The 20,526-nt window shown below is 44.0% G+C and overlaps 1 protein-coding gene across 3 annotated transcripts in view; it reads left to right on the top strand.

Annotated features, from left to right (window-relative positions):
- KCNQ5 (potassium voltage-gated channel subfamily Q member 5) overlaps positions 1–20,526 on the top strand; it is a 612,868-nt gene that overhangs the window by 483,021 nt on the left and 109,321 nt on the right. For all 3 annotated transcript variants that reach the window (XM_055433895.2, XM_055433894.2, XM_055433896.2), the window contains exons 4-5: positions 2,796–2,971; positions 3,533–3,658. In XM_055433895.2, coding sequence (XP_055289870.1) covers positions 2,796–2,971; positions 3,533–3,658 — 302 coding nt within the window. The remainder of the gene's footprint in view (positions 1–2,795; positions 2,972–3,532; positions 3,659–20,526) is intronic.

Raw genomic sequence — 20,526 nt, forward strand, 5'->3', positions numbered from 1 at the left:
AGCTACTTTTAAATGTTTATTAACTTAAGTTTATTCTATAAACATTTACTGAGTGCCCGCTCTGTTCTAGGTACTTGGGATACAAGTATCCAACTTTGTAGACGCTCTAGTCTCCTAAGTAATGGACTACAAAAATAATACATACATACATACATAAAAATAAGACAAGAGTACTCATAACTTCTAAAATATTAACCTGGGAAATATCTAGATGTACCGACAGCAAAACTCCAGCAGATGACTATAACCCAAGCAGAAGCATTTTTGTTACTGACTCATCGGTACCATTTGGTTGCTCACTTATGACTTCATTTCACTGAATTCTGACTTTCTGATCTGAATTACAATAAGAGAGTTAAATCAGATCTGTGGTTATTTTGCATATTTTGTGCCTTAGAATCTTTAGATTATGATTCACTGTGTGGATAGTTTTGGAAACTGTCTCAGACCTACAGGGTTTCTTTTACTTTCTCTAGGTTTTGTCTAATGAACTGAAAACATACTTTTGTGCTGCAGTGTAACCGCTCTATAGCTACTTTTTTAAAACTGATACAATATGTGTTTTCTGTGTTTCACTTTTTTCATCTAGAATATCTAACAGATACTGGTGTTACAAGGATTAAAACAATATGACATTTGTAAAAAGCCTAAAGCTAAAGAAAATGCCTGCATAAAGTAAATTTCAAGTCCGTGTTTTCTGCACCCGCACTAGTCATTTATTTATTTCAACTATTTCTAACATTTTAGCATAGTAAGTAGGGTATTGCATCTTTTTCTTTGTACACTTGTGAGGCAGTAGTACTGCAATGAGAAACAGAAGCAAAATGTATATCCAGCAGGGCCATATAAGGAAAGTTTCTTTGTCTGCAAACCACTTGTCTCAGAAGTAAATCCCTCCGAATGATGAAAACCAAAAGATGTTTTCACCCTTAACTCTTTTTTAAGTTTTTTTCCTGATTTCAAAAGATGTTTTAATTGTTATAAAACTCCAAGGTTACTGAAATTAATAACTTCGAAAGTGAAAAGTCCTTTATGCCCCCTCTCTACCCACAGAGAGAATTAACACTCTATGTATATCCTCGCGTTTTTCCTAGTTGTGTAATGTATTTCTTGTTAAGTAAGACTACACTGTACATTCTGCTTTGCAACTGACTTCTAGTCACTTAACGTGCCTGGTGTTTGTATTAGCATATTCAGTTTCCTCTCATCTCCAATAGCTACAGAGAGAAAGAAAACGACAAGTTTGTGGCTGGCTGTGCGCCCAACCACAAGCTCACTCAGCCTACAGATCTAACGGTAGAAGTGCCTTCCACTGACCCGTGTGCCAACCCCCAACCCTCTCTCCAAGTCCTGACCCAAGAGGGCACCAGGAGAGTGACTCTAAAGATCCTCACAGTCCACACCCGGGAACCAGACCTTCCTGCGATCATGAAGGACTGGGCTGAAGGAAAAATCCACATTCACTCAGCGGTTAACCCTGAGGACCCCAGAAATACAGTAAATGCTGCACCCGGGGGTCTGAGTGTTGCTGCCTGGCCTTGCACACACACCTGGAGCAGGAAAGACATTTTATTGAGGATGAGCAGGTCAAGCTGACTTACTGTAAAATCGCCATGGGAGCCTATTCATCCCACTTCACTCCTCCCACTTCAAAGTGACTTTCCATCACTCCAATATTTACCCTTGGAACGATTAAGTCCTCCTTTATCTTTTCTGTGCTTTCATTAGCTGCTCTTTTTAGCAGGTATGATTTAAGCCAAATGTCAATATGTCAGACATTAAAGATCCATTCCCATGCACAGTGTGTACAATTACCTCCTCTATTATAACAAACGGAATGTCAATTAACTTGTGTGCAGAACTTACACAAAACTGACTGACAGAAATTTATAAAGGACTCTACCCAGAGCACTTGAAGTATTTAGCTTAGTTGAGGCATTCTAAATGAGATCAATCCTGGGTGTTCATTGGAAGGACTGATGGGAAAGCTGAAACTCCAATACTTTGGCCACCTCATGAGACGAGTTGACTCACTGGAAAAGAGTCTGATGCTAGGAGGGATTGGGGGTGGGAGGAGACGGGATGACAGAGAATGAGATGGCTGGATGGCATCACCGACTCGATGGACATGAGTTTGCGTGAACTCCGGGAGTTGGTGATGGACAGGGAGGCCTGGCGTGCTGTGATTCATGGGGTCGCAAAGAGTCGGACACGACTGAGCGACTGAACTGAACTGAACTGAGGCCTTTCTTTCAGTCTGAAAAGCTGCAGACACAACAGAAGTGAAATTTTTGTAGAAAGGAGCGACAAGCTTTGGGGGCAAGAAAACAGGAAACAGGATTGTGCGAAGCAGCACTTTCACAGCTAGACAGGCTATGATGCCTCCACAGCATCATTGGGGAAGCTTTGGGGCTGGGGCTCCTGTCGGCAGGATACCCCGCTCCAACCATGACACCGGGACTGCAGTGGGCGTCGCCCCCAGCCCCTAAGCCCCCCAGAGCACCAGACCTTCCGAAGGCCACGTCCAGTTCTTCGAAAGTTAAACAGGAGTGGTCCAAACTGGATGGCTAAAGCAGAGAACGGCCGAGGGGTCAGAACAAGTCAGCAGAAGGCCCAGTCCTCCACCTTGCGCTCCGCGGCCAGCACAGAGCGCACGTGGCGGGCGCCAGGCTGGAGCTCCAGGGCTGCTCCCAGGGCCCCAGATAGGTCCAAAGTGACGCGTTCTGAAATCCTCTCTGGGAAACGAAAACCCCCTGGCCGTGCAACTTACAGCTGCTTCAACCTGTTTCTTTCAGATACCATTGTCCTCATCGCCTCCATAGCGGTCGTTTCTGCCAAAACTCAGGGTAACATCTTCGCCACGTCGGCGCTGCGCAGCCTGCGCTTCCTGCAGATCCTCCGCATGGTGCGTATGGACCGGCGCGGCGGCACCTGGAAGCTGCTGGGCTCCGTAGTCTACGCGCACAGCAAGGTGAGCTCGCGCCTCCGCGCCCGCGGCCGCCCTGGTGGCCAAACTCTTCAAAAGCAAACTTGGGCTTTGCAGAAACTGGCTAAAGCCATGCGAGGACACAATGTGGATTATGTAAAAGTCACCATAAATATCCAAGCAGTAGTCAAACACATGAAATCATGCTCTGATTTTGTTTTTGTTCCTGTTTCAAGTATTTTTCACCTCTAAAAAATCTCTCATCCTTTTTATATCTATAAGGCTTCCCTCATAGCTCAGTCGGTAAAGAATTTGCCTGCAATGCAGGAGACTTGGGTTCGATTCCTGGGTCGGGAAGATCCCCTGGATAAGGAAATGGCAACCCACTCTAGTATTCTTGCCTGGAGAATCCCATGGACAGAGGAGGCTAGCAGGCTATAGTCCATGGGGTCGCAAGAGTAAGACACGACTTAGCGACTAAACCACCACCACCACCACCATACCCAAGCAGCAGTCAAAGACATGGAATCATGCTTTGATTTTGTTTTTGTTCCTGTTTCAAGTATTTTTCACCTCTAAAAAATCTCTTATTCTTTTTATATCTAGGAATTAATCACAGCTTGGTACATAGGATTTTTGGTTCTGATTTTTTCATCTTTCCTTGTCTATCTGGTGGAAAAGGATGCTAATAAGGAGTTTTCTACATACGCGGATGCTCTCTGGTGGGGCACGGTGAGTGCGAAAATCTGGTTTTATTTATGGGATGTTGTGAGATGTTTCCTTTGAATACACTGCAGTGATTCCCATGAGTGGTCTCAGTAAAACTATGAATGAACTTTCAAAAGGGAAGTTTTGTGCACATACACAGCACTTATAATTATCTGAAGAGTTGCCTCATCTGTTTAGGTCTAACAAAGTTCTCTTACAAATCAGGTACTGCTTCTGTGCGCCAGTCTGTTGCAAAATAAAAACGAGTAATTTTTTAACCTTGATTAAAATGTTCACGGGCTCACTTATTTGTTTTAACTTTGTGGAGCACAGCTTTGAAGTACAAATTGTTGTGTTGTTTGTCACTCATCAGAAAGTTCATCTGAGGCTTTAAAAAAAGAAATAGTAGCTGAACAAAAGCTATGAGTAAAATTGTGGTACAAAAAGGGGAAGAGAAAAGAGTGGTAACCATCTGTGAGATCAGAGATTACAGACACTGTGTTTCAAATTTTTCTACCCTTTTTCCTTTGTATTGTTGTTAAAGGATAGTTTTCCAAACAAATAAAAGTTAAAACATGACTCTCGTACACATAGAAAATAAAGCATGTGTAAATATTTTAAGTTATTATCAATGAAGGAACTAGGAAGATATTACAGCCAGTCCAGAGGACTAGCCAAAGAACAGAAGTCTATAAAGACTAGGAGTATTGAATGTGCAAACAGAGGCAGACATGGCTTCTTCCACAGTGAAAGCAGGAAGTCAGAGGAACCCCCACCAGACAGGATTTATTTACACATCTATAGGCAAGAATTATTTTGCATTCCTGCTGCAACTTACACCATCATAAAATAGCTCAAATGCCGTGAAAGGTGCAGAGCCTGCCCCATAAAATCAGAAATCAATAACCTTAGAAGAACGTACTCTAAACAACACATAGTTTTCCACTGAAGCAAAAATTGTCTTTCTATTGTAAAGAATTTATTAAACAGTCATTGAATTGTGTACCCTAATAAGAATGTTTTAGGATAAAGGAATGCTTTATACAATGTGTAAACTACATTTCTTTTTATTTTATTCCTTAATATATTCCAAAAGGGTGAAAATACAACAGCAGTTAGAGTTGTCTGAAGAGTCTCTTTGGTCCAGCAAATTTGTTATCTTGTTATCATTGGTAATATTTCTTGAGTGTTAGGTTGTTGCCAAAATAAAAACTCATCATCTTCTTAAACTATGATTGAAGCATTAGTAAGTTTGTTTGCCAGTTTGCTTTGTGGAGCTCACTGCTGCCCTGTTCCACTATTTGTCGGAAGCCCATCAGTGAGAGCTGGAACTCTCATCAAAGATGAGGGTAACTCGTAAGGGCTTGAAGTAAGCAGAACCTGGTATAGCATAGCAGCAATAAGATGAATAAGAATCAGAAGTATAGTGGTTTGAAGTTTAAGATTCTTTTTCCTTAGAGTGTCAGAACTAAATGTCTACAAGATTGTGCCACTGATAACAAAGCATCCTGTTGGTTTCATAATTTGGTTTCCAACTCCTTGCCCTTCCCCACAAGCAATAATGACCACTTTGAAAGAAGGAAAGTGGGAAAACCCAAAAGAGAGCTGTCATCTGACATGCCTAAAATACTTTTTATGTGTTGAGAACAAATGAGAATATATGACTCATAGTGGGGATAAACAGTAAACTGAGCAAAAAGGAGGTTTTTCTAGCCAGCAAGGAGAAGACAGTGATTTGAATTTTAGTTTCTGCATCACTGTGAAGATCCTAATGTGGCTGAATGACTGAGACCCTCGGGTGCCCTTCTGTACCGAGGTGCCGCTGCTGGTGCACCCACCTGGCACCTCTCTAGCCTTTCTTCCATCCATCTTCCTTTCTCCTTCCTGCTACTATCCTTCCTACTCATCTCATTCCTACTAATCTCCTTCCTACCGCATTGTGTGTTGAGCGTGTGTGGGAAACTCTCAATGTACTTAGTCACCAGCTTGTTTCTTTGCCAGAACAACCCACGTAGCAAGTTTCCAAAGGTCATCTCTGTGCCTTTCAGGGAAAAGCAGCACCTATTCAATGATTTCATTGCAGCAGTGCTATTCTACTGAAGTTTAACCTGTACTTAGGGCTCCCCTGGTAGCTCAGCTGGTAAAGAATCTGCCTGCAATGCAGGAGACCCTGGTTCAACTCCTGGGTAGAGAAGATTTGCTGTGGACCTATCTGGGGCCCTGGGAGCAGCCCTGGGATAGGCTACCCACACCAGTATTCTTGGGCTTCCCTTGTGGTTCAATTGATAAAGTATCTGCCTGCAAAGTGGGAGACCTAGGTTCGATCCCTGGGTTGGGATCAACCAAGGGATCCCTGGAGAAGGGAAAGACTACCCACTCCAGTATTCTGGCCTGGAGAATTCTATGGACTGTACAGTCCATGAGGTCACAAAGAGTTCAAAACAACTGAGTGATTTTTGCTTCACTAATCTGTACTTAACAGAATCTTTGAATGGCCTAATTATGTCTCTTTCTAAAAAAAAAAAAAATCTTGAATACAGAAGCAAAAATTTTCTAAGAGATTGAGCTTCTAGGAATAAAAAAAGCCTTCTTGGTCCACAGTGGGTTTGTTGATATTAAGTAACTCATTAATTAAACTGTCTGAAGCCATAAAAAGCAAGCAAGAGAACTTACTAGTTCTGTCCTTTTAAGAACATGTACTTGGTCTCCAATGTGAAGTAAAACAAATAAAGAATACTCCACTGTGCTTAGTCGCTCAGTCGTGTCCAACTCTTTGCAACCCCATGGACTGTAGCCCACTAGGTGCCTCTGTCCGTGGGAATTTTCCAAGCAAGAATACTATAATGGGTTACCATGCCCTCCTCCAGGGGATCTTCCCAACCCAGGGATCAAACCCAGGTCTCCTGCCCTGCAGGCAGATTCTTTACCAGCTGAGCCACCAGGGAAGCCCAAGAATACTGGAGGGCATAGCCTATCTCTTTTCCAGGGGATCTTCCTGACCCAGAAATCAAACTGGGGTCTCCTGAATTGCAGGCGGATTCTTTACTAGCTGAGCTACCTGGGAAGCCCATGGAATACTCTACGTTTTATTATATATTAATTAAGACCTCAATGAAATCTTTCTAGTTAAACCTGTCCATGTTGCATGTAATGCACACCTTGCTAACTAAGGAAACATCTGGAATATAGGGAAATGAAGGAAATGAAAGAATCCTGATTTGATGAGTTTCTTAGTTCTGGGCTTTGCTGAAAAAAAGAAAATCCATATTTATTTAAAAAAAAAAAGCCTGAAGTAGTGATGTATAGTTTACAATGCGATTTATAGTGTATGGATACAGTATTCGGGGAATTCTGAACATTATATGCGAAACTCTCCCATGAGGAAGATGCTTTCCCCAAACCAACTTTAGGAGTAATGCGCGGTACGATCGGCACTGCTCAAAGCGATAACAATTCAAAGAACTCTGGTCCCTGGAAACTATTCCCATAATAACAGATGACAATACTCAGCCCATAGTCCACAGAAAGGGCTGGTGTTAAGCCCCTGGCAGGTACCCAACCACAGAGGGGGGCTGCAAGAATGGATATGGGGAACCTCTCCAGCAAAGGAGCAGAGACCAATGCCCCTCCTGACAGACCTACAGCTTCAGGGCAGAAGGGCTTTGGGAATCAGGGTTTCAATGAACAATGTTCTGGACTCTGAAGGAGCAACTGAAGAGGCGTAGATTATGGACGTTGCTGAGGCCGGGCAGCTATAGGAGGAGAGGGTCTTCTGATTGCTCGGTGGAGCTCTGCTTAATGTCACTTCCTATTAGTTTTATCCTCCTTTTCACTTCAGTTCAGTTCAGTTCAGTTCAGTCGCTCAGTCGTGTCCGACTCTCCGCGACCCCATGAATCACAGCACGCCAGGCCTCCCTGTCCATCACCAACTCCCAGAGTTCACTCAAACTCATGTCCACAGAATCGGTGATGCTGGTTTATTCTGAAATAATCAAAGAACAGGTTTTCCTGGAGTCATTTTTTATTATGAGCTCCTTCTTTCCTGTTATTATCTTCCCGCCTTTTGATTTGATTTAGATTTATTCTGAAATAACTTAAGATCCCATCCTCCTAAAGTAGTTTTTCCTGGTAATGACCCTGTCCTTGAAAGCCAACTTGTCCTTTCTTTATTTACCACTCTTACTGTGCTGAAGATGGTGTTATTCAGTCAGAATGGCTGCTATCCAAAAGTCTACATGCAATAAATGCTGGAGAGGATGTGGAGAGAAAGGAACCCTCTTACACTGTTGGTGGGAATGCAAACTAATACAGCCACTATGGAGAACAGTGTGGAGATTCCTCAAAAAACTGGAAATAGAACTTCCATATGATCCAGCAATCGCACTCCTGGGCATACACACCGAGGAAACCAGAATTGAAAGAGACACATGTACTCCAATGTTCATTGCAGCACTGTTTATAATAGCCAGGACATGGAAGCAACCTAGATGTCCATCTGCAGACGAATGGATAAGAAAGCTTTGGTACATATACACAATGGAGTATTATTCAGCCATTAAAAAGTATACATTTGAATCAGTTCTAATGAGGTGGATGAAACTGGAGCCTATTATACAGAGTGAAGTAAGCCAGAAAGAAAAACACCAATACAGTATACTAACGCATATATATGGAATTTAGAAAGATGCAAATGATAACCGTGTATACGAGACAGCAAAAGAGACACAGATGTATAGAACAGTCTTTGGGACTCTGTGGGAGAGGGTGAGGGTGGGATGATTTGGGAGAATGGCATTGAAACACGTATGTTGTCATATGTGAAATGAATCACTAGTTCAGGGTCAATGCATGTTATAGGATGCTCGGGGCTGGCATGCGGGGATGACCCAGAGGGAGGATAAAGGGAGGAGGGAGGTGGGAGGGGGGTTCAGGAGGGGGAACTTATGTAAACCCAGGGCGAATTCATGTCAATGTATGGCAAAACCAACCAATATAATATTGTAAAATAATTTGCCTCCAATAAAAAATAAATTAATTACCAGAAAAAAAAAAAAAGAAGATGGTGTTATGGGTTTCCTTTAAAGATGCAACAGCAACAGATGGTATAAACCTACTCTTGAGGTATAAACCTACTCTGAATATAGCCTCCGCCTGAGACCTGTGCTTAACATGATTCCTTCAGGCATGTAGAGGATTTGGTGTTGCCCAGTTAGTCCTAGACGGAGAAGGCAATGGCAAGCCACTCCAGTGCTCTTGCCTAGAAAATCCCATGGATGGAGGAGCCTGGTAGGCTGCAGTCCATGGGGTCGCTAAGGGTCGGACACGACTGAGCGACCCTTCACTTTCACTTTTCACTTTCACACATTGGAGAAGGAAATGGCAACCCACTCAGAATCCCAGGGACAGGGGACCCTGGTGGGCTTCTGTCCATAGGGTCACACAGAGTCGGACACGACTGAAGTGACACAGCAGCAGCAGCAGCAGCAGTTAGTCCTAGAATTTGCTCTTAAAAACCTGACACTTTTTCCAAGCAACAATATAGAAGGCTGTGTATGGAATGCACACTCAACAGGTTATACAGCCCATATGTGTGCCATGAGTTCATCCCCCTACAAAATCTAAGAAGAGGAAATGGTACCAATTTGTGGAAAGAGCAAGGACACCGTTGTCCTTGATGACACTGGTCGCCTTTCTGAGAATCAACCTTCCTTCCATCAGGACATAGTGTTTTTCACCGCATCTTAGAAGCTACTGGTTTCTGACTCAGTAAGTCTGCTGGGACAGTAAATAGAAGTGTTTCTTACTACCAGTGTGTGACCTGATGGAATCAGAAGCTCTGCTTCCAACTATTCAAGATTATTAACAACCAAGTGAAAACCAAGTGAGACATACACCCCTGGCAATACCTTCCATACAGTCTAGTGGTTATTAACCTGTCCAAGCCCCACACCTACCTTTGGGGCATTTATGGGGTATATTAGGCATGAATCCCTGGAGAACTCTTTCCTAAGACATCTGTTCTTAAAATTGTCACACATGCAACTCTGGACCCTTTTGTTCAGTGTTATTCTAATAGTACTGAGCACATGCTGTATTAAAAAAAAAAAAAAACAGTATTATAGTCAGGAGACCAGGGTTCCAGCCCCATTGTTAGTGCTAGTAGAAATGTGATATTAAGCAATCATTTAATATTGCTGTAAAACTGAGAAAATAACAGTACCCAAACACAAAGTTGCTTTGTGTTTCAAATGAGACTAGGACATGTGGATTCACTTTATCAAATGCTAGATAGTTGTGACTGCCAGTGTTATTACTTATTTGACCACAAGCCTGGAAGAACAGTAGGGAGTGCTAATGCCCTGAGCTCCCTGCCACAGCAGAACCTGCATTTTATGGTCCCATCACCGTGGAGTTTCCAATGTTTAAAGATTGAAAATCTTTCTGACCTACTAGTTCAAGATGACCAAATATCAAAATTAACATCATAGATTCTATGACTACCTACTATCTGAAATTGTATGCTGAGGAAGGAGCCCAAGAGATTGCTTGGGCTAAGAGAAGAGAAGAGGGAGGGAAAGAGACTAGAAAGAAGAGAAACAGAGCAGAGAGGAGGAAAGAGTGGGGAGGAAGAAGGAGATTGTTGACAACCTTTGACAGGAAGCTTCCCCCTTAAAGGACCCCCTTAGGAACTGCTGGAGGGAATGCAAGTTGTGCACCCGCTGTGGAAACCAGTACAGCTATTCCTCAAAAAATAATTAAGACTAGAACTACCACATGATTCTGCAATTCCGCCCTAAAGAAAACAAAAACACTAACTGGAGAAGATATGTGCAGCTCATATTCATAGCAGCGCTATTTACAACAGCCAAGATACAGAAGCAACCTAAGCACTCATCAACAGATGAATGGATAAAGAAGACATGTTTAAATATACAGTGGAATATTACTCGGCCGTAAAAAAGAACAAAATGGTGCCATTTGCAGCAATATGGATGGACCTAGAGATTATCATACTTAGCAAAATAAGTCAGAAAGAGAAAGACAAATACCATATGATTTCACTCTCATGTGGAATCTACAATAAAAAACAAATGTACGAACTTAGCAAAACAGAAACAGATAGATACAGAAAACAAACAGGTGGTTGCCAGAGGGCAGAGCAGGAGGGAGATGGAAGAAATAGGCGAGGGAGACTGAAAGGTACAAAATAAGTGAGTCCCAGGTCTAAAGGGTACAGTGTGGGAAATATAGCCAATAACTGGACAATGTCTTTGTATGGTGACATCGTAACTAGACTTACCTTGTGAGGGTTTCAAAATGTTATAGAGATACCAAACCACTGTGTTGTGTAACAGGCACTAGCAAAGGGCTTTAGGTCAATTGTGCCTCAAAACAAACAAGTAAACTCATAGAAAAAGGGACCAGATGTGTGTTTACCAGAGGCAGGGAGTGGAAAGGGGAGGAACTGAATGAGGATGGTCGAAAGGCACAAACCTCCAGCTATAAGTGCCACGGACATGATGTCCCTACCATACAATAAGTATAATGAGCTCTGCTGTGCATTATATATGAAAGTTGCTAACAGAGTAAATCCTAAGGGTTTTTTAAACTATATATATAAATATATCCATTTCTTTAATGCTGTTTCTATATGAGATGATTGGTGTTCACTGAACTTATTATGTAAATTATTTCATGATGTGTTCAAGTCAGGGCACTGTGCTGTGCACCTTAAACTTCTGCAAAGCTGTGTGTCAATTATATCTCAATAAAACTGGAAGAAAAAAAGATTAAGTAAAATAAAAATAATTTTAAAGGGACCCTCCCCTTAGAGGGAAATTATACTGTAATGTGGGAATCTAGAAATAGTCTAGTTTTAATTTGCTCACATGAATGCATTAGCTATAAGCAGCTGTTTATAACTTTGTTCTCAAAACCAGACCAGTAAATATTTGTTGATTTGTTGCTTGAAGAAAAGAAGTTATATTTATATCTCCTGGTCTCAAATTAATTGTGCTATTGAAAACAGACAATTAACTGTAACCTAACCTATGTCTCGGAGAAGACAATGGCACCCCACTCCAGTACTCTTGCCTGGAAAATCCCATGGATGGAGGAGCCTGGTAGGCTGCAGTCCATGGGGTCACTAGGAGTCAGACATGACTGAGTGACTTTACTTTCACGCATTGGAGAAGGAAATGGCAACCCACTCCAGTGTTCTTGCCTGGAGAATCCCAGGGACGTGAGAGCCTGGTGGGCTGCCATCTATGGGTTCACACAGAGTCAGACACGACTGAAGCGACTTAGCAGCAGCAGCAGCAACCTATGTCTAAATTATAATCTAAACACAGCACCTGCCATCCCATTAAAGAAAAATATTGAGGAAAGCGTGGACGTGAGTTTACATTTGTTTTGCAGTATGATTGCTGAGGGAGAAAACACTTGATTGTTGAACCCACTAAGGGGCCCGGAGCAGACCTCCAACTTTGCTACCATAATTAATTACTCCTTTCTGCCAGTATTTGCAACCCAAAGACTTTCAGAAAATCTCTCCCTACCTGCATGACTGCAGTTGAGGGTAAAACTTCCTCTGGCTGCTCCCACCTGCTGCAGCCCCTTCCAGTAAATGTCCACCTGGAAGGACAGCACAAGCCACAGGCACCGCTGAGCCCACCTGGTGAAGCCACAGGGGAAGTGGGCCTGTCCTTCTTGTCCCCACCTTCCCCGTCAGACTGGTCTGCCAGCTTCCACCTCTAGTCATGAAGTGTGAAAACGAAGTAAAGTATTATTTTGCTAAAACAGCACTGCAAGAGATATTGGAACGTTTAAAAAATGTGTTTCTTAATTGTTTAGGGACTTCCCTGGTGATTGAGATGGTAAAGAATCTGCCTGCAAAGCAGGGGACCTGGGTTCAATCCCTGGGTCAGGAAGATCCCCAGGAGAAGGGAATGGCTACCCGCTCCAATATTCTGGCCTGGAAAATTCCATGGACAGAGGAGCCTGGCAGGCTACAGTCCATGGGGTCGCAATGAGTCCAAAAGAGATATTGGAACTTTTTAAAAGTGTATCTTTTAATTGTTTGAATTCAAAACTTTATGACCTTTCATAGTCAAAAGTCAATGAGTATGAATCAATAATAAGTAAATATGTATATAAATACATAAATTTTCAAAATTTCACTAACCAGCAGATGTTAAGAGCATAGATCCTAGGGGCTCTGGAAGGAGTCAGCAAATGGAATGACACTCAATACAGTGGGTTTCCTGCAGGCCTGATTTTTGCCAACTCCTTAAGATCACACATGCCAACTGCTGCTGCTGCTGCTAAGTCGCTTCAGTCATGTCTGACTCTGTGCGACCCCATAGACAGCAGCCCACCAGGCTCCTCCATCCATGGGATTTTCCAAGCAAAAGTACTGGAGTGGGTTGCCATTGCCTTCTCCCACATGCCACCTATAGGCAGGTAATTCCTGCCAGGAGCTCCCAGGGAACATGGTGTCTTCAGGGTGCTCTGTGAGCCCACCTTCCTCTAGCTTTTCATCAAAATTAGACCAGTTACTGCAGCTCAGTTACTGGAGCTGCATGTGGCTTCTGGAACATGGAAGCGGGTACACTGCTGAGCACCAGTGTGGGAGCAGAGACCCAGAAAGGCTACTCGGTTCATGTGCAAAGGACCAGCTGAGAAAGCTTCCCAGGGCCTTCCAGTTACTGGGGAAAGGGAAGAAACATAAGGTAGCTGCACTGGGGTACCGCAAAGACAGCTTGACTTGAAAGCCTGGAAAATCAGCAGCCTTCCTGCAGGCTAGTGCCTCAGAAGGTAAAGAATCTGCCTGCAATGCCAGAGACCCAAGACTTGATCCCTGGGTCGGGAAGATCCCCATGAGAAGGAAATGTCATCCACTCCAGTATTCTTACCCAGGAAAGCCCATGGATGGAGAAGCCTGCTGGGCTACAATCCATGGAGTCACAAAGAGTTGGACAGGACTGAGAGGTTAACACTTTCACTTTCCTGCAGCCCTCTTCCAGGATGGTTTGATGGAATGCAGCTTCCCTGGTGGCTCAGATGGTAAAGAATCTGCCTGCAGTGCAGGAGACCTAGGTTCAATCCCTGGGTTAGGAAGATCCCCTGGAGGAGGACGTGGCAACCCACTCCAGTATTCTTGCCTGGAGAATCCCCATGGACAGAGGAGCCTGGTGGGCTACAGTCCATGGGGTTGCAACAAGTCAGACATGACTGAGCAACTAAGCACAGCACAACCAGAGGTTGCCTTAGAAAGGGGGCAGGCAGGTCAAGCAGGGGGTCAGTGTGACGCCCCCTGATAACAGCAGGAGGCCCAGTTTCCCCCTTTGTAGCCACAGGAAGCAAAATGATCTACCCCACAGGTGTGAAACAGAGGAACCCTGGCCCCCTCTCCCTGGCACCCTGGTGTTAGATCCTTCCCCAGCCTCGCCTTCAACAAAAGGCCCTTTAGCCCTCAGCCAAGCAACACCCCAGTGACTGTGAGGTCTGGTGGAGGAAGTGGCTGCTCCAGACTGGGATGTGGGCCACTCCAGCTCCTCCTGGCCTGGCCCTGGTGGCACAAGGAGAAGGTAGGAGGGTCTCGCCGTCCTCCACCCCAGGCAGCCCAGGTGTGACTCTCAGGGTTCATGACACCTCCTCACCAGTGCCGTAAAGAAGGGCAGGCTGGAGTTCAAAAGGAGGGCGCGACACTCTTAACTGGACTGAGTATGTGGTTGTTTTGCTGTGTCTGGTGGCAGCAGATTAAAACCCACTCAGAGCCCCAGGCCCAGGAGAACAACTCAGATGTGTGACTGGAATGGAAAGCAGACGAAGAAATGCAACATTATTGCTGTGACCAGACCATGAAATTTCTCTTTCCATTTATTATTGTTAATAAACTACTGCAAAGGATTAAGCTGTTTTGCAGAAAAGGTGTGGTAGATTAAACTCCTTCCTGCATATTTAAGGTTATGAACCTATCATGAGATGTAGCCAGGAGTGTTTTATCTGTAATCAAAATCCCTTCCGAGACTGCCAGTGGTATCTTGTTTGCTGGCTGCTGGTTTGCTCAGCACGTTCTTTCTCACACCCTAACAGCCCAGATGAGCCCTCCCCATTCCAGGCCCTTCTCTCCCCACAGGTGATCCTCCTTGTCCTTCACTGCAAGTGATGAAGCCACCATGAGCTTTTCCAGCCCAGCTCCTTCTTCACGTTGTGTCCACACAGTCTCCACGCTGTGGAGGATATGTTCATCCACGTGACCAAGGCTAGCCCTCCACCATGTGCCCTCCCCCTTGGCTTGCTGTTTCTGTTTAGTGACTGAGTCACATCTGACTCTTTGCAACCCCGTCTTTCATCTGCCAGGTTCCTCTGTCCATGGGATTTCCCAGGCAAAAATACTGGAATGGGTTGCCATTTCCTTCTCCAGTGGGGATTTGCCCCACCCAGGGACTCCTGAACTGGCAGGCGAATTCTTTACCACCAGGGCAGCCCCCTTCTCAGGTACCCTCCATCATAAAGCCCCCGCCTCCCCTCTGCAGAGTCGGCCTCTCTGCAGACAGGCCCAGATCCATCCTAGAAATCCCCACCTCACGTCAGAGATTTCCAGGAGTTCTCTCCCCAACTTCTTACTCTGTTTGTTACCAATCTTCTTGAAAGTGTTATTTGTTTACTAAACACTTACTGAGGTCCTCTTCCTTTGTAGCAAACTTCATGCTAGAAAACAAAGAGTGAGGAAACAGTCCTTCCTTCTAGTTGAGGAAACGTGGCCTGCGGGAAAGCAGAGTAGACCACCCCTCGTGATAAGAGCCGACAGGGAGCAAGCAGGACAGAGAGAACCCAGAGGCCCTGCTGTGGACAGTGGGCAGGGGGCCTCGCCAAGGACAGCCAGCTTAGGACGAGATCTGAAGAGTGAGAAGGAGCCCTGAGAAGGGGGAACGGCTGAGGGGAGAGACTGTGCAAGGGCCCTGCGGAAGGGTGACCTCGCCTGTTCAAGGAGCTGGAAGGACACTGTGGTCAAAGTGCAGTGAGCAAAACGAAGGCCAGGACGGCGTGGGGACGCCGCCGAGACAGGGTCACAGACCTCGCCTGTTCAAGGAGCTAGAAGGACAACTGTGGTCAAAGTGCAGTGAGCAAAACGAAGGCCAGGATGGTGTGGGGACGCCGCCGAGACATGGTCACATGCACCATAGCTTGGAGCTTAGAATTTATTCTGAATTTGGTGAACAGCCATTGCAGGACTTTTAGAAAGGAGTAAGAAAAGAGCCCGGAGAAGGCAGTGGCAAGCCACTCCAGTACTCTTGCCTAGAAAATCCCATGGACGGCGGAGCCTGGTAGGCTGCAGTCCATGGGGTCGCTACAAGTCAGACATGACTGAGCAACTTCACTTTCACACATTGGAGAAGGAAATGGCAACCCACTCCAGTGTTCTTGCCTGGAGAATCCCAGGGACAGGGGAGCCGGGCAGACTGGCGTCTGTGGGGTCACACAGAGTCGGACACGACTGAAGTGACTTAGCAGCAGCAGCAGCAGCAGCAAGAAAAGAGCCCGTGCAGGTGTGTGGAGAAGGAAACAAGAGAAGCAGCAGCAAAAGCAGAACAAGCAATTGAGAGATGACGGCTCATGATCTTCAAGAGCCAACACATGGAAACAACCTCAGGGTCATGAAAATGGGTCAACAGGAGGGTGTGGTGTATACATGAGGGGATTGCTACTCAGCATAGAAAACAAAGAAACTCTGCCAACTGCAGCCACGTGGATGGACCTTGACCTCTAAGTGCAACAAGTCAGACAGGGAGAGATACTGTATGATCTCACTTATATGTGTTTAAAAAAAATAGGCATAAAAGGAGCCTACCTCAACTTAGGCCCTATATAAAAGGAGCCTACCTCAACTTAGGCCCTATATGATAAGCCTACAGCAAACATTATTCTCAATGGTGAAAAACTGAAAGCATTCCCCCTAAGATCAGGAACAAGACAAGGGTGTCCATTTCATCACTATTATTCAACATAGTTATGGAAGTCCTAGCTACAACAATCAGAGAAATAAAGAAATAAGAGGAATCCAGATCAGAAAAGAGGAAGTAAAACTCTCGCTGTTTGCAGATGACATGAAGAAAACCCTAAAGATAGTATCAGAAAATTACCAGAGCTAATCAGTGAATTTAGCAAAGTTGCAGGATACAAAATCAATACACAGAAATCACTTGCATTTCTATATACTAACAATGAAAAATCAGAAAGAGAAGTTAAGGAATCAATCCCATTCACCATTGCAACAAAAAGAATTAAATATCTAGGAATAAGCTTTCCTAAGGAGACAAAAGAACTGTACACAGAAAATTATAAGACACTAATGAAGGAAATCAAAGATGACATAAACAGGTGGAGAGATATCCCATGTTCCTGGGTAGGAAGAATCAATATTGTAAAAATGACTATACTACCAAATGCAATCTACAGATTCAATGTGATCCCTGTTAAATTACCAATGGCATTTTTCACAGAACTAGAACAAAAAATTTCACAATTCATATAGAAATGCAAAAGACCCTGAATAGCCAAAGCAGTCTTGAGAAAGAAGAATGGAGCTAGAGAAATCAACCTTCCTGACTTCAGATTATACTGCAAAGCTACAGTCATCAAGACAGTATGGTTCTGGCACAAAAACAGAACTACAGACCCATGGAGCAAGACAGAAAGCCCAGAAAGAAACCCGTGCACCTATGGATACCTTATTTTTTACAAAGGAGGCAAGAATATGCTATGGGGAAAAGACAGCCTCTTCCATAGATGGTGCTGGGAAAACTGGACAACTACATATAAAAGAATGAAATTAAAACACTTCCTAACACCATACACAAAGATAATCTCAAAATGGATTAAAGACCTAAATGTAAGACCACAAACTATAAAACTCTTAGAGGAAAACATAGGCAGAACACTCGATGACATAAATCAAAGCAAGATCCTCTATGACCCACCTCCTAGAGTAACAGAAATAAAAACAAAAGTAAACAAGTGGGACCTGATTAAAGTTCAAAGCTTTTGCACAGCAAAGGAAGCTATAGGCAAGTTGAAAAGACAACCCTCAGAATGGGAGAAAATGATAGCAAATGAAACAACTGACAAAGGATTAATTTCCAAAATATACAAGCATCTCATACAACTCAATACCAGAAAAGCAAACAACCCAATTAAAAAGTGGGAAAAAGACCTGAACAGTTATTTCTCCAAAGAAGACATACAGATGGCTAACAAACACATGAAAAGATGCTCAACATCGTTCATTATTAGAAAATTGCAAAACAAAACTACAATGAGATATCACCTCACACCAGTCAGAATGGCCATCATCAAAAAGTAATATTGTTTGTAATAAATGCTGGAGAGGGTGTGGAGAGAAGGGACTGCTCTTGCACTGTTGGTGGGAATGTAAATTGATATATCCACTATGGAAGATGGTATGGAGATTCCTTAAAAAACTAGGAATAAAACCACCATATGACCCAGAAACCCCACTCCTAGACATATACCCTGAGGAAACCAAAATTGAAAGAGACACATGTATCCCATTGTTCACTGCAGCACAATTTACAATAGCCAGAACATGGAAGTAACCTAGGTGTCCATCGACAGACGAATGGATAAAGAAGTTGTGGTACATATATACAATGAAATATTACGCACCCATAAAAAGGAACACATTTGAGTCAGCTCTAATGAGGTGGATGAACCTAGAGCCTATTATACAGTGAAGTGAGTCAGAAAGAGAAAGATAAATAGTGTATTCTAACGCATATATACGGAATCTAGAAAATTGGTCCTGAAGAATTTATTTACAGGGCAGCAGTGGAGAGACAGACATAGAGAATAGACTTACAGACATGGGGGGAGGGGAAGAGAGGGTGAGATATATGGAGAGAGTAACATGGAAACTTACATTACCATATGTGAAATAGATAGCCAAGGGGAATTTGCTGTATGGCTCAGGGAACTCAAACAGGGGCTCTGTATCAACCTACAGGGGTGGGATAGGGAGGGAGACGGGGGGAGGTTCAAAAGGGAGAGGATATGTGTATTCCTATGGCTGATTCATGTTGAAGTTTGACAGAAAACAACAAAATTCTGTACAGCAATTATCCTTCAATTAAAAATAAATTTTAAAAAACAGAAAGAGATGAGATTCATGGTTACAGCAGGTATAGGAGGTGGAGTGGAGGAAGGTGGTCAAAAGGTACCATCTTCCAGTTATAAGATAAACCAACACCAGGGATGTCAGTACCACAAGGTGACTGCAGGTAACACTGCTATGTGATATGCAGGAAAGCAAAGAGAGTAAATCCTAAGAGTTCTCACCACAAAAAGAAAAGTGTTACCCTTTTATAGTATCTCCACAGGATGATGGATGTTCACTAGCCTTGCTGTGGCCATCATTTCACAGTAAATGTAAATCAAACCACCAAGCTATGTGCTTTCAACAGTGATACATGTCAACCATCCCTTAATAAAACTGGGGAAAGTATAGTAAAAAAAAAAAAAAAAGGCTGCTACAGAGCCTGATTTGCCATCATGCCCATGAGGACAGAGAGAAGGGAGTGAACTGGGAATATTGAAGCATCATAACCTGCTGAGGGGTTCAGAGAGGGGCTTGTGGGAAAGGAGCAGCAAGGGTTCTTCGAGGCTTCCGACTGAGCAGCCCATGCCCGAGGTTTGTGAGATCTTAGTTCCCTAACCAAGGATTGAACCCGGGACCTCAGGGAATTCCTGACAGCAGTGTTCTTGAAAGAGAAGGGATGTAATTGGCACCGCAGGCTGTGGGTCATAGAAGTTCTGTCTTAAATAAATTCAGTTTAAATGACTGTGCAGCATCCAAAGAGAAGTATCAGTTGCAGATGTGTGGATCCAGAGCTCAGAAGAGTGGTCCGACCTGGAGGTAGAAACTCAGTGTGTTCCTCATAAAAATGGCATTTAAATCTTGAGAACATTTCAGATCACCTGGCAAGAGAGAGAAGAGAGGAGATAGAAGAGAAAGGAGAAATTAAAGAACAGAATTTTTCAAAAAAGACACAGAAGCAAACCTTAAGAATCTAATATTCGAAGGTTGAGTGGTGTAGGATGAGTCACGTAAAAGAAGCTGCCAAAGATGTAAAGCTAAAACAAACAGCATATTAAAAAGCAGAGACATCACTTGCCAACAAAGATCTATATAGTCAAAGCTATGGTTTTCCAGTAGCCATGTATGGATGTGAAATTTGGACCATAGAGAAGGCTGAAAGCCAAAGAATTGATGCTTTGGAGCTATGGTGCTGAAGAAGATTCTTGAGAGTCCCTTGAACTGCATGGAGATCAAACCAGTCAATCCTAAAGGAAATCAGTCCTGGATATTCATTGGAAGGACTGAAGCTCCTTTACTTTGGCCATCTGATGCGAAGAGCTGACTCATTGGAAGAGACCCCGATGCTGGGAAAAATTGAGGGCAGGAGGAGAAGGGAACGACAGAGGATGAGGTGGTTGGATGGCCTCTCCCACTCAATGACATGAGTTTGAGCAAACTCGAAGATAGTGAAGGACCGGGAACCCCGGCGTGCGCAGTCCGTGGAGCTGCAAAGAGTCGGACATGCCTGAGCAACGACGACAAAGGTGTGAAGGGGAAACCGTGAACACAAGGCGAGAGGAGAGTCTGGGAAGCGGGGTCAGCTGAGCCGGAGGCTTTGGGAGGGTTTACAGCATGAAGTGTCTCTTCTGTTACCGTTTCTGCCTCTCAACAGGTTTCCCTCCTCCGAAGGCTGGGGAGGGTGACAGGACCAAGACTGCTGCTGTTAGAAACCGCTGGCGACGCTGTCTCTGTGTCTGCCTCTCTTCTCTCTGCTCTTCTCCTCATCCCCCTT

The sequence above is a fragment of the Moschus berezovskii genome, chromosome 10 (assembly GCF_049115385.1).
Source record: "Moschus berezovskii isolate FMDL1 chromosome 10, NW_MosBer_1.0, whole genome shotgun sequence".
NCBI lineage: Eukaryota > Metazoa > Chordata > Mammalia > Artiodactyla > Moschidae > Moschus > Moschus berezovskii.